General features: G+C 39.5%; 1 protein-coding gene across 6 annotated transcripts in view; it reads right to left on the minus strand.

Moving 5' to 3' along the window:
* SYDE2 (synapse defective Rho GTPase homolog 2) overlaps positions 1-12882 on the minus strand; it is a 40507-nt gene extending 27625 nt beyond the window's left edge. For 2 of the 6 annotated variants that reach the window (XR_015160355.1, XR_015160356.1), the window contains exons 1-2: positions 11306-12882; positions 2659-3354 (exon numbers count right to left, since the gene is read on the minus strand). Coding sequence is in view for 3 of the 6 variants with exons in the window: in XM_086390871.1 (XP_086246997.1) it covers positions 2659-3354; positions 11306-12800 (2191 nt within the window). In the remaining 3 variants the exon portion in view is untranslated. The remainder of the gene's footprint in view (positions 1-2658; positions 3355-11305) is intronic. The other 4 variants (XM_086390871.1, XM_086390872.1, XR_015160354.1 and 1 more) reach the window with 3 other exon arrangements.
* Positions 12883-15206: the final 2324 nt, after the last annotated feature.

Here is a 15206-nt window from a genome sequence, read left to right on the forward strand (position 1 = left end):
AATCAAATCATGTTGATGTATGGCAAAACCAATACAATATTGTAAAGTAAAAAAAATAATAATTAATTAATTTAAAAAAAGAAAGAAAAGAAAAGTGAAGTTGCTCAGTTATGTCCAACTCTTTGCGACCCCATGGATAGTAGCCTGCACCAGGCTCCTCCGTTCATGGGACTTTCTAGGGAAAGCAAAAAAGGAAAAATCTTTCAATATAAATTTATGAACCAGACTAGAATCAACTGAAACTGGCACATTCCCTTCAGCTCCTAGAACAGTAAATGGCACATGCTGCTGCTGCTGCTGCTGCTAAGTTGCTTCAGTTGTGTCCGACTCTGTGCGACCCCATAGACGGCAGCCCACCAGGCTCCCCTGTCCCTAGGATTCTCCAGGCATTGTTAGTTGCTTGTAAACTATAAACTTTTTAGGAAATAATAATATAGAAATTACCTATAATTTCTATAGGTAGAAGAGAAGAGAAGGCAATGGCACCCCACTCCAGTACTATTGCCTGGAAAATCCCATGGATGGAGGAGCCTGGTAGGCTGCAGTCCATGAGGTTGCTAAGAGTCGGACACGACTGAGTGACTTCACTTTCACTTTTCACTTTCATGCATTGGAGAAGGAAATGGCAACCCACTCCAGTGTTCTTGCCTGGAGAATCCCAGGGACAGCGGAGCCTGGTGGGCTTCTGTCTATGGGATCACACAGAGTCGGACACGACTGAAGTGACTTAGCAGCAGCAGCATAATAGTTACCAGCTGTAAAGACCAAGTAAAGATACTATTAATAGTAATCAATCTTAATGAAGCAAAACAGATCATGATAAAGATCACCACAGTAGTAGTGGAAACATTCTATTAATACCTAGCAATAAGGAACCAGTCAAATAGGGCACATCAACCCAATTAAATACTATAAAAATTGGGGAACAATAACATTAATCAATATGTAAGAATGGGGCTTCCCTCGTAGTTCAGTCGGTAAAGAATCTGCCTGCAATGCAGGACAGCCAGGTTCGATTCCTGGGTCAGGAAGATCCCGTGGAAAAGGAAATGGCAACCCACTCCACTATTCTTGCCTGGAGAATCCCACGGACAGAGGAGCCTGGCAGGCTACAGTCCATGGGGTCGCAAGAGTCAGACACGACTTAGCGACTAAACCACCATCACATGTAAGAATACAAAGTATAGATAATAAGTGAAATCAGCAAAACCCAAAAATAGTCCACTATGACAGCAACTAGATAAAAGGTACATATATATCCAGAAGTTAATAGGCAAAAAACAGTCATAATTGTGTCAGGATGATCATAAAACTGTCATTCATATTAAAAATACTTGAGCTTTCCTATTTCTTAATCAAAACATTATTTTGAAATTTAACCATTCTCTTTGCCTATTTCTCAACAGATTTTTGCCAGTGTTGCTAAAGAAAACATTATCACTTTAGGTAAATAACCTTTCTGATCATATTAAAACAAAAAAAAGATTATACAAATAAATTGTCTAAATATCTCCTCTGGTCAACATAGGAATGTACTTGTTATAACAGTAAGCTTAAGAGAAGAATAACAGTAAAAAAGGAGACATAATTGACATCCTTCTGTACTTTCAAATTTGGGTGGTTGTTTTTGTTTTTTCGGTAATGTCTGTCCTCTTAACAGGTTCACAATTTGCAACAAACATAAAATAATAAAGTTTAAAGACAGTAACTTAAAGTGTATCTCACTTGACATACACTGACTTTCTAACACTGCTCTTATACTTAATGCCCTCTTGCCTTTTCTGCACCATTCCACACCCATCACCATCTGTCTGCCCTTCTCCTGCAAGCTTTCCTCATCACTCCACCTGGATCTCAACCTGTGTTTCAAAGTATTAGTTTATATATCATTTATTACTCTTCCCATCCACATTACAAAAGAAACACAGAGTCACTGTGGAAAATCAGTTTACACTTAGATATGCACACACACACAAAATTTTAATCCCAACACTGGGATGTACTACATCAAGGACTAAATTTAAAAAGAAGCACATCAGAAATCAAAGAAGAATAAAACCATTAGGTTGAACGATAACCTAATATACATTCAATTACTTCCTTTCTGGGTTCTGTATCTATTGTAGCACCTATTTGCAAAGTATTTACTTTCACCTCTGGTCTCTTTTTCTTCTTCTTTTCCTCTGTTTCTGAGGAAATGTAGGCACAAAAGTGAAAACTAATGACCACTAGTATACTGAACATAGAATTTTTCATCTGTGGCCAGGCTAGGTGTGAATAAATGAATACATGAATAAAGCAAAACAAGACATACATAAAGAATACATCTTGTCCAGTCCCCAAGACTCCATTCTTTCGACTAAGAGAAAAGTAATTACTGCCTCGATGGACAGACATATTAAACCACACCATACACACTAAAAGTTGGTGTAGGATTCCAGCTCCTTCACCCCTTACAAAACTAAGTCTGTGATAGGAATAATTAAACCAGCATGTACATAAAAGTGTTTACAAATCTTTTTGAGTTTTATTTTCATGAAAATACACTCACATTGTAAGGAAAGGTACAAGGCTACAATAAACATCTATACTTAGTTTTAGATACCACCAAAGAATTAAAAATGAAAGAAGAAACAGCAGATACATGATCATCTTTACCTGAAAAAGGAGATTTCAACATGGGACTGTCCTCTATAATTATACGTTCTTGCATCTTGTGTCTATGCCTTTGCTTGTACCGCTGCACAAACTCTGTGGGACAGATGGAATCTACAGGATTTATCTCGTGTGACTGTGTGGTCTGAACATCACCTGTGTGTTCCGAAGAGCAAAACGAGTCTTCAGTGTACTGCTCTGCTTTCATTAGGTTACTGCCAGATAATACTCTCAAACTGACATCAGGAAATTTCAGAACCGCAGAGTCTGTCTCACCAAAACTCAAGGCATTTGAAATACCAAAGTCATCATCCTCAGGAATGGGGTTGTACCATATTTCTCCTTCATCATCTGCATCATTTTCCTCATTAAAGTCTAATGAACAGTTTCTTGATAATGAAGAATTTGTAGCATTACACACCATATACGTACAATATTCATCAGATGATTTGAGAAAAGGCTGTGACAGCTGCTGTTTAGGTAGAGAAATGGGTGAAACAGATAAATGACTTATATCTTGGCATTTCTTATTTTCTTCTTCCAAATTAAAAGATCTCAGAGTACTTTGATATAGCCAATTGCGTTTCTTTGACACAGTGATGCTGTTAAGTGGCTTATGACCCCTGAAGCCAATATTATCCTTCAGATCCTTAAGTTCATTTCTCTTCATTGAAGACTCACAGACATTTTCAAATAAATCTGTTTCAAAGAGAAAAAGAAGGTAGAATATAATACCTCACATACCAAGAAAGACATGTCACTTAAGACCAGTTATTAAAATACTGTTTTTAAAAAGATAAAAAGAAAAAAAATATTAATCACATTCAGAGACTAAATTTAAATAAGAAAAACTTTGGATTTTCCACCTAAACTTGATTTCTATTATTTAGTTATCAGGTACCATAAGAATTCTTAAGAAAAACGATAAACAAACTCTGAAACCACCTTTATTAATATCATAGGGCTAAAACAGCTTTATCCTAGGCAAAACATGTTTTATAAAAAGCTTGTATAGAATGCTTGGTACACAGCATGCCTTTAATTAATATGAGTAACTTTCAACTCACTACTACAAGAACTTTAGAAACTACAAATATTATTACCTTTTCACAAAAAGATTAATAAATCTTTCAAAAATAAAATCTTTTAAAAATAAATCTAAAGATTGAATAAATCTTTCAAAATAAACATTCCTCATTTATTACTAAGTATCTTACTGAATATTGAAATTTCAAAATAACTTTTGTTTTCTAACCACATAATGTAGCAGCAACTCATACAGAGTTTAAGTTCTAAATATCTAGAGCAAAATAAAAATTAAAAATCCCTAAGAAGACCCTTGATTAGGACTAAGTATCCTGTGTCACAATAAACACAATACAGCTGTATTACTGATAGGCATAAGCTTAAGTAGCAAGAATACAAGAATGAACAAAATGATCCCTGCCCTTAAGGAATTCATAGCCCAATGTGGAACATCAAATACTTAGATATGTGCATGTATTAATATAATGGATAAGACTCTAAAAATGTATATATAATATTAATTCCATATAAAGGGGAAAATTTTTACACTTCAAAAAGTCACATAAAGCCGGCTTCAGTGAGTGTCAATAAACTAAATATATATTGTAATGCTAATTTACTATGCATAAATAATTAAAACAAAACCATATTTTTAATTTTAAGATCATGCCAGGTTTGTAAACTATGATCTGTGCTACTTTGAGTGTGTATACAGTTGATTCATTTTAGTATTACAGCAAGTAAAATATAGTAGTCTAGTAACAGAGAGTGATAAAAACACATTAAACTTTGAGGAGCTTAGCAACACCAAAAAATTAGGTTCATGTATAATCAAGGTTTTCAGTAACCTCCCTTCTACTGAAAAAAATCATTTGAAAATGTAAATTTGCCCTCTTTATAACCCTAAATGTTACCTAATCAAGCAGATTAATTTAAAAACAAAACAAAGCCTTAAACACAAACTGGGCTTCAAGTTCAATTAGTTCCAGAGGCAAGAATAGAGGAACAGACTTAGAAGGGAAGAAATCTCCCATGAATGCCTACTATGTCAGATATTTATTTACTCAAGAAATATTTACTGAGTGCCTATTATGTGGCAGGAACAAGAGATAAAGCAGTAAGAAAGCCCTTAACCTCCTTTAACTCACCACAATAATCCTGAGACAGGTTGAATTAGTTCCATAAGCTTCAAACATATGAGGAATATGGTCAAGGTGTTAGCCCTAGGATTCAAATTTAAGTCTGTCTTTAACTTATATGCAGAGTACACCATGAGAAACGCTGGGCTGGAAGAAGCACAAGCTGGAATCAAGACTGCCGGGAGAAATATCAATAACCTCAGATATGCAGATGACACCACCCTTACGGCAGAAAGTGAAGAGGAACTAAAAAGCCTCTTGATGAAGGTGAAAGAGGAGAGTGAAAAAGTTGGCTTAAAGCTCAACATTCAGAAAACTAAGATCATGGCATCTGGTCCCATCACTTCATGGCAAATAGATGGGGAAACAGTGGAAACAGTGTCAGACTTTATTTTTCTGGGCTCCAAAATCACTGCAGATGGTGACTGCAGCCATGAAATTAAAAGACACTTACTCCTTGGAAGGAAAGTTTTGACCAACCTAGATAGCATACTGAAAAGCAGAGATATTACTTTGCCAACAAACCATGCTCTCACCTGTCTCCCCCACAGCATGCCAGCTACTAAAAGTATGGAAGTAGGTGACCCTCTCTGAACATGATGATAGTATCAACCCAATTAACCTTATAGGGTGGCTCCTAGGATTAAGTAAGGTAATGTTTGAAATACTTTGAAACTATACAGTACTACTCAGAAAAGTCAAGTAACTTGCCTGAGATCACCTACTGGTAAATGGAAGAGGCAGCACTCAAACCGATTACAAAGTCTACAGGAGTACACCTGGACTACTACTAAAGGATACCCACCTCCACTCTCCCAGAATCTAATATGCAAACATTTAATAGATATTCAATAAATATCTTGAATTGATTTAATTTAATCAATGAAACCTGAAGATTCAAGAGCTTGCTTCCATCTCCTTTACACTTAAAATTAACAACAGTCCTGGACCTGTATCCAGAAAAGACGAAAACTCTAATTCAAAAAGAAACATGTAGCTTCATTTTCATAGCAGCATTATTTACAATAGCCAAGATATGGAAGCAATCTAAGTGTCCATTGACAGATGAATGGATAGGGAAGATGTGATACATACATATGCAATAGAATATTACTTAGCCATAAAAAGAGTGAAATAATGCCACTTGTGGCAACATGGATGGACCTTTAGATTATCATACTAAGTGAAATAAGTCTAACAAATACAATATGCTACCACTTATATGTGGAATCTAAAAAAATGATACAGGGACTTCCCTGGTGGTCGAGTGGTTAAGAATCTGCCTGCCAATGCAGGGGACATGGTTTCAATCCCTGGTCCAGGAAGACCCCACATGTCCTGGAGCAACTAAATCCATATGTAGGCTTATGAAGAGAAGCCCACACTCACTGCAACTCAAGAAAGCCCACATGCAGCAGCGAAGACCCAGCACAGCCAAAAATAATTGTTTTTTTAATTAAAAACAATTTTTAAATGATACAAATGGACTTTTAGTTCTAAAACAGAAACAGACTCACAGACACAAACTTATGATTACCAAAGGGGAAGGAGAGGTGGGATAAATTAGGAGTTTGCAATTCTGGCTGGAGAGTGATCTGCAATGATCTGAAGTTGAGAAAGATAGTCCTAAGGAACACTGGGAAGTGAACTAGAGGGCACCACTTTAGGAGCACTTCTTTATTCTACTCATCTTTTCCTCTGTGCCTTTTTCATCTTTTCCTCTCTTATGCCTCCTCCTTACTTTCAGAGAACTAAAAACAGTCTCAAAATTCCCTTCTCTACTTTTCTATCCCCAAAGCTAGCACACAGCATTTTTCTTAAGAGTTTTTACTGCTTCTAAAGTGGTGTCCTCTAGTTCAATTCCCAGTGTTCCTTAAGGCTGTCTTTTTCAACTTCAGATCACTATCCAAACAGAATCTTAATGACCTGGGACAAGGCAATATTTTCACAAAGCGTGCTTGCCTTTCTCTTGATAACAGCTAAGTGCCAGGCATGGTACCAAATGGATTATCTTTTTTCATCTTCACAGCAACCTGAAGATTGGGGCTATGCAGGGTTGAGTAACTTGTCCAAAGTCTTAAGCCTGGTAAGTGGTCGATTTGATCAGAAACCCAAAACCTCTATTCTACTAGCCATTACATTATATGGCCTCCTCTCTTGCTGATTCTAAAATCGTTTACCTTTATTGGTGCAAGGCAAGACCAACACAGAGAGAACTGCTTATACTTGTCATAGATAAGTAGTAAGTATAAGTTCATGCTTAACAAAACTGAAGCAGAGGGATTTCCCTGGTGGTCCAGTGGTTAAGAATCCACCTGCCAATGCAGGGGACACAGGTTCGATCCCTGGTCTGGGAAGATCCCACATGCCGAAGAGCAACTAAAACCATGGGCCATAACTACTGAGCCCACATGCTGCAACTCCTGAAGCTTGTGAGCCCAGAGCCTATGCTCCACAAGAGAAGCCACCACAGTGAAAAGGCTGCTCACCACAAGTACAACAGCAAAGACCCAGCACAACCAAAAATAAATAAATAAAAATTAAAAAAAAACAAAAACAAAAAACGGAAGCAGAAAGAGCTCAAGCACTTTGCTCTAATAAAGGGGTTAGCATAAGTACCAAGTGCCAGAATAAAGTAGAATGCTTTTTCAAAACATTTAACAAAATATCAAGATAGGTGATTGGAGGTACCCAGAATTACAGAGGCTTACTATTCTAAAAGTGTATACCAAATAACATCTATACTGGTAGTTTGTTAAAATGTAGAACCTCAAGGTTCCACCCTCACATATATTAAACCTTCATTTTAACAACCAATAGTCTTGGAGATTCTCAAAACATTAAGCACCATTTAGAAATGTAGGACTTTCAAAAATCAACACAATACTGCTTTCTGCTGAATTTGTAATTCTCAGTGTTTTCCTGCCACCAGCAACTCTGATGTTTTATGGCACTCTTCCCAAAACAAAAAAACAGAAACTAAAAAATGGACCTGCTTGCTTCTGGGGCCACGATGGCAGAATTTCTAACAGAAGGATTTAGATGTAGAAGACAGACAAAAATTACTTGCCTACATAGTTTTACTAGTCTTGAAAGGGCTAATGCATGAAAGAATTTATTGGAAAAACCCATAAAGAAAATATAGCTCATAAAGTTACAAAAATGGAGCCACATATATTTCAGAAAACAGAATTGGTAGGAATCTGCATTAAGCGTCAACTTCAATTTAAGATATAATGCAAAGATCATACCAGCTATTTAATACTACTTGTTACCTGCCCTAATTTTTCTTCTTTCACAGATCATGGAACAAGAAGAGTACAGTCAAAGTAGGCTAATTGTTTTTTAAAGCGGTAAAAGGCCAAGCTAGCTCAACTTGGTGCTCAACTTGAAAATAAACTTTTCCATTTATTTTTGAGTACTATCTGCTAATTAAATTTATAAAGACTTATAATGAAGTATAGTAAATAAATTAAAATTCCCTTTTATGGCTTGTGGAAACTTAACAGTATTTACTAGGGAATGACTTTAGATTTCTTAAATAATCATCTCAACTAGTAACAAACTGGCCAATCTATGAACACTACATTCTGCATCAGATTACTGGCAGCATTATAATATCAAAAATTTTAATGATTCTTAATAGGAGCCAGAAATCAAAACAGAAAACCACTTTGGCTTCCATTTGTCATATGGTCTCAAAAATTTCCAAAACACCTATGTAGATTAGGTATCTCTATCCCCCTATATAGTTGTTCTGTGTTATAAATTCTAACTATGACTGTATTTTGAAAGAAAATATCCTCACAAATCATATTGTATAGAAAAACGTGATAGAAACCTTTAGGCTGTTTAACATCTTTATACAATCAAGAATGTACTGCTTCATCAGGACTGCCTGGTTAATTTTTTAGAAAACATGATTAGAAACAGAATCCAAGTAACCAATTTGAACTAATTAAAGGTAAAAGTGTTAAGTGGATATAGCAATTGATTCTATTCTAGGAGTCCCTCAACTTTTTTGCAACTTTGAGGAAGTTACTTATTTTCCATCTCCTCAATCCAAGCAATGTAAGAGAATTAATTAGATCAAACCTCTAAGGAAATTTAGAGTCCCTTTGCTTGCGCATGTGCTCAGTTACTCAGTCATCCGACTCTTTGAGATCCCATGGAATTCTCCAGGCAAGAATACAGGAGTGGGTGTCAATTCCTCCACCAGGGGATCTTCCCGACCCAGGGATATAATCCAGGTTTCTTGAACTGCAGGCAGATTTCTTACCACTGAGACATCGGGGAAGCCCATCAAGTCCCTTTGACATTATGTAAATAGGGATTTTGGAGTTATAAAGACTTGAGTTTGAATCCACATAATAGTTTGGACCTATATACTAGTATACATAAACCATATACTAATTTAAGTGACCTTGGGCAAAGTACTTAACCTCTTATTTGCTGTTGCTGTTCAATAATAGCTGTCATACCTTCACGTGGGGGTGGTGGTGGTGAGAGGATGGTGGTGTAATAAAGATTATATGCAGACCCTTTAAAGTATCCAGAATGTTTTTAGTAAATTCAACTAACCATCATAAAAAGCAATTTTTAAAAAAAGACTAAACTCTTCAAATCTATACTAGATATATAATCATTGCATAAAGTATTTTTATCTTTCCTAAAAGATAAACTAACGATTTGAAAGGAAACAATATCTAAGTAAGTTTTTTAAACCAGAGGTTACCTAAACTTTTGTTTAGATTTCTTGTGAAATACCTAATTTATACACAGTAAATATCTAGTTTATACATAGAATCACATAGTAATTCTAATGTCATTTATTTTAAAATTAATTTCATTTACTTAGTTTCTCAATGAAAAAAAATCAATGAATTCATTCTTAAAAGTTACTGCATTTATTATTACTTTTAAAAAAACTTGAATTTTTCCACAACAGCTGAGAATATTAAAAGCCATCAGATAGTAATGTTTAACCTTTGCAACAAAAGGGTAATACATATTTTACTGAAGTTTTATACAGATTTTTGTTATAGCTAAAAGTTAACTGTCTTACAAAGAGTTAACTGTACCAAAATCAGTGGAGGTAAAGGTATATTAGCAATAAAATATAATAAATGATTACAAATACTTTACTACTGGAAATGCATATTTTAATGTGAACTTAGCATAAAGTACATCTTTTTTCACAAAAATCTGCATTCTACTATCTTTTTATTTACGTGGAATGGAAAAAGTTTGAGGGAAAATTTTGACAGGTGTGGGTTAGAACTTCATAGATTCAAAAAAACTTTTCTAGTTTTGCATACACTTGAAGTGAATCATTTGACTCGTCTTCATTGTGTAATAAAAAGTTTTGTGAACTTTGTTTCTCCTCAGTTTTGTGTTTATTGGTTAAAAAAGTTAATGTGTACAAACCTAGCCCTGTAGGATTTGTAATTCTTAACAGGGAAACAGCCAAGTACTGTGAATACTTTTACATTTCAGCATTTAATATTTTTAAAATTATTACTAATATGTAAGTCATTATGTTCACTGTAAGTCTTTAAGAGTGTAATCCAAAAGATCATGTTTTTGGCTCAGTTTGAAGGTACTTCTTTCACAAGAGAATTTTTTGTTATTTACAACTTCAGAGATTTTTAGAATTGATAATGTAAACTTTCAGTGAAAACTAAAAATCACACATACGAAACAGGGAGCAAAATCCTATTATTAGGACAAATATACTTTTTACAAATGACTTTAAATGTCCACACTTTCTTTAAAAGTACATAACACATACTTTTCATTTGATTAAAATCCAAGTGCCCTTCATTTTCCACAATAAGAAGATTATCTAGAGCTAGGTTTGGGGGTTAGGGAGGGGAGGGAAAGGTGAAGAGAAGAAACAAGTGAAATCCTACCCGACTAAAAAATTTTTTTACTATGATAGTTTTTTCGGTTTACTTTGGCTTTGGGTTTTGGTTGTGTATATGTCTGTGTGCACGAACGCTCCTAGGGTGGGGGAGAGTGAGGAGGTGTAATGACTAAAATGACAGTTTAAAAAGCCCATAAAGTCTAACTTGGATCAAATTCAAATTCACAAACTCCACAAAAGTCTACAGTTTGCCTAGAGCTACAAAGAATAAAAATCAAGGCAGCACCGCCCAACCCTTAAATCCACTAAAAGGTGTGTGGTGAACTTAACCTTTACTCACTGTTTCGCTTAGGAGTAGGTACACTGGTTCTTAGAGAAGAAAAGACAAACCCCCCCCCAAGTTCCTCATGCCACTGTCAAAAAAAAAAAAAGGCAAAAAACGAGAGAATGTATGATCCTAGGTAACCGGGAAATCGTATCAGGCTGCCATTGACATGACACTCACTTTGGCACGGGCACGTACCTGTCTGCAAAACCATAATCTTCGCTCTAAAACCGAAGCCCGCTCGGTAAACTTTAAGGCTCAAAGAGTTAGCATGTTGACTGCAAGGCATCCTACCTGTCAGCGTAATTCTTTGGTCTGGAGGCACCGACAGGATTTGGCTTTCCCGCATTTTCAAAGAGCCCAGATTTGAAGCGGTTGCCTGAGCACCCGTGCCATCGGGGGGTGTCCTACGGGCCCGACCCTTCATTCCCAAGGACAGCAGACGTCCTTTGTACATCCACTTCTGCAGCTTCTTGACTGTCACCGCGGGCGGCCTGAGGAAGGGGAGCCCCTCCTGGCCGTCCCCTTTGCCGCGGCTTCCCGTGGAGCGGCCAGGGTCCTCGGATCTGGGAAGCCGGGGGCCCGAGGGCGCCGCGGCCCGGGCGCTGCCTCCGCTCCAGCCGTGCATCCCGCCTCCACGTGGCGGCGGCTCGTCGGGCTCCCTGCGCGTACCGCACCAGATCCAGCTGTCGCTCGGCCACCGCTGGAAGGGAGGCGTTTTGGCACCCACCTGGAGGCTGTCGAGACTTCTGCTGCAGGACAGCCGCATCCAAGGAGTCCGTGGGCGGCCTCCCCCCGACTCCCCAGGAGGCGACCGGGGCGGGGACACCTGCTGCCAAGGGCGGCCGCCGCCTCCGCGCTCCCAGACTCGGGGGCAGGCTCGGCGGTAGGCTCGGCGGTCCGCCGCGCCGCAGGGGGAAGGCGGCTGGCCCGGAGCCCGGGCTCCCGCAGGGCAACCGCGATCTGCCCAGCCCCGGTCGCCCCGCCGCGCGCCGGAGTCAGGGGGCAGGTCGTGCATGGCCTGGATCAGCAAATAATAGGCCTCTCGCAACTGGGTCTGCAGCCTGCCTGTCTCCAGGCGGCCGCCCTCCGCCCCCGGGGAGGAGCCCACGGCCAGGGGAGGCGGGGGCCACAGCTCCGCCTCCGCCCCCTCAGGCTGGGACGCAGGCTGGAAGTCTCCCGGCAGGTTCTCGTAGTAGTCGGCGTCTTCCTCCTCGTCCTCTCCGCTGCCCTCGGAGCCCGGCGGGGCGTACAGAGAGGCACGAGTGAGCCCGCCGCCCGGCGGGGTGGCCTCCTTCCAGCCGCGCGGCCGAGGCCCAAGCGCCCCCGACCTCTCCGGCCGCCCTCCCGGGACCCCCGCCTTAGGACCCCACGCCTGAGGCGACGGCTGGGGCCGCTCCAGGTTCGGCCGAGCTCCGCTGGCGCGCTCGCCTGAGGGGGCGTCCCGGGAACCACCCGCGTCTCCCTCGGCAGCCGAAGAGGCCGCCACGGTGGCTGCTGCGGCCGCCCGGAGTCCGAGCCCTCCGGTGGCGTGGGGACCCCGTCTCCCCCGGAGCCTGGACAGCGTTTTCCTCAGAGGGTCCGTCATCCCTCTCTGCCTCAGCAGCCAGGCTCGCCCCCGGTGCGGGGAGAACTCGGAACCCCGCTCGCTAGAAAGCTGCGCTCGCGGAGGCGGCGGCGGCGGCGGCGGCTCCCCATGACCGACGCTGGCCCTCTCGGGCTCCTCACATACTTGGCATAACTCTGCCGCGGCAAGGGTGGGGGAGGGCGGTGCCGCCGCAGAGCGCATGCCCCGCAGCTCCGGGCTGCGAAGGGGCGCGCGGGCTGTTGGTGCAGCCTTGAGTTCCCCAGGTGGGCGCACCGCGCCGGGCGAGGCGAGGCGGAGGGCGGGGAGGGAGGTGGGTGAGAGCTAAAAGACCGACGGATAAGAAAGTGAACGCGTCGTGGGGGCTGGGAGGGGGGTGCAGTGAGAGTCGGGGCGGGAAAAATAAGAAGCGGGAAGGTGAGTCTGAGCGGGAAGCTGCAGAATTCTGGTTGGGGAGACAGAGACAGGGAAAGTGCCCTCCAGGCTGCCACTCCGTCACCTTCACCCCCCTCACCCCACGCCCCATTGCCACCATTGCACGAGGCGTGTCTAATGCAAGTCCTAGCTTGAGAGAAAACAAAGATTGTTTTGACGGACAAGGTATGAGTACAGGTGTATCTCAATGCAGTGTGTTCTAGAAACATTCTGAATCATTTTAATTGTACAGGGAGCTGGCTAGTTCAAGGAAATTTGCAGCGATTCCTTTTCAGTTAGGAAAATCATTTTGTCCCAAAGATCACCATTGGTGTCTCTCTTTACAGGCTGTTTTTGTCGTTCGGTTAATGCATGCTAAAACAAAATTAATTCTGGCATACACCAAAACTTGCAGAAAGGAGCCGCTAGTCTCCCCACCCCCTATCTAACACTTCCTTTTCATTAGAACTGGGGTGAGAAACAACTGGGTTGAAATTTAGAAGCAATATTATTTAGAAATAACAACTCTCTCTCAAAAGCATTAAAGTCCATGTTCTGTGTAACAGCTGTAAAATACCTTGTGTTGCCACAGATTGGTGGACATGTCTGTGGTTGATAAAAATCAATATGATTTAAGGATTAAACTTTTTAGCGTTTATATGTTAGGGCCTTTGAGTATCTCATAAATATACTACTAATTCCTAGCACAATACTTGCACCAAGTAAGTACTCAAGAAATACTTTTGAATAAATGAATGCTTGCATAACTCGATAAATATTTAGCTCTAACTTACCCTGTGTTCAACGATATATATCTATGTAAGTTCCTTTTTCTTTCTACAAGTCAAAGGCTCTAGCCTCTAGATGTAGTTCATTCTATACTGCCTTAGAACCTAGTCTCTGCATCCTGGAATAATTTTATTATTATCTGCATCTCTATTTGCAGAAATCTTAACCATCCTTTAAGATTCCACTTAGCTGTCTTCTTCATGAAGTCATCTCTGATCTTCCACATGGACTTAATCTCTCTTCCTCCAAACTCTCCCATAGTACTTTGTTCATACCCACTCAGTATGTTATTTTTTGTTTTATACAAAGTGTACGCTGTCTCCTGTACAATAAAATTCATAAATTCCTTGAGGGCAGAAACTACTTATAATTGACTTTTGTATTCTTCATAGAGTATAACATACATGGCACATGAAGAATTAATATTTTAAAACTAATGTCAACTTGAATTTGAAGGAAACAACTGACTTTGATTTCCAGTCTATTGCGTAACTCTCCACTAGACCATACTCTATTGGTGTTGTTTCAAAATCTTTCAGTGATGTGTAAGAACATAATTTATTAAATAATCTTAATTCTCATCTAGGAAAATACAATGAAATGTTATACTGTAATTCACATATATTACTATCTATAGTTCTACCCTATTTTTATTTCATGGAACCAAAGCTATTTAATGAATAATCAAGGCATACAATTATGTTCCAGTGAAATATTCCCACAGGAAATGACTGATGGTAAAGCTGCCAGTGATGTCTATAAACACAATTTGATCCCTATCTCAAAAATTGTTTGCATTCCAACTCTTGGTTGCAAAATCTTTTTATTCTTTGTAGTTAACACAGTTGTTAAGAATACTGTAAGTTTCAAATCTGTATTGAAATGAATAGAAAAATATAACCTGAAAGTTCTTGGTTGAACTTCAATTTTAATTCAACTTGTCAATTTGTTGGGTTCAAGAATTATAAAACACTGGCTAGTATAAAATATTGTGCAATGTTCTAAGCATTACTCAGAACTAAGTCTGATGCTGAACAGCGTAAGTAAATTTAAAGTTGAGAGTATTCTATCACCTAAGTTCACAATTTTTAGGAAGTATTTTGGGTCGCAACAAATGAAGGCAGTCACAGCTATGTGACTCTAGTGACTTAGAAATGCAAATCCCACTTTTCTATATGTACGTTAACACTTCAGTAGAAAGTTTATAAAAATGTAATTCCAAAAAGACAGCACCCACAAAACTTACATTATATATAATTGATAGTGAAAAGATATGAATATCAGCTATATTGTGTAAGATCTTTTTGTGTTTTAACAATTTCTACCCTCTTCCCCCAGTTAGCTTAATTTTCATGTGTTTCTAATAAACATATTCTTATGATAAGGAGGTGGGGATATGTTTTCTTA

Source organism: Bos grunniens, chromosome 3 (assembly GCF_055505025.1).
Source record: "Bos grunniens cultivar Pamir isolate PY7600 chromosome 3, Bosgru_T2T1.0, whole genome shotgun sequence".
Classification (NCBI taxonomy): domain Eukaryota; kingdom Metazoa; phylum Chordata; class Mammalia; order Artiodactyla; family Bovidae; genus Bos; species Bos grunniens.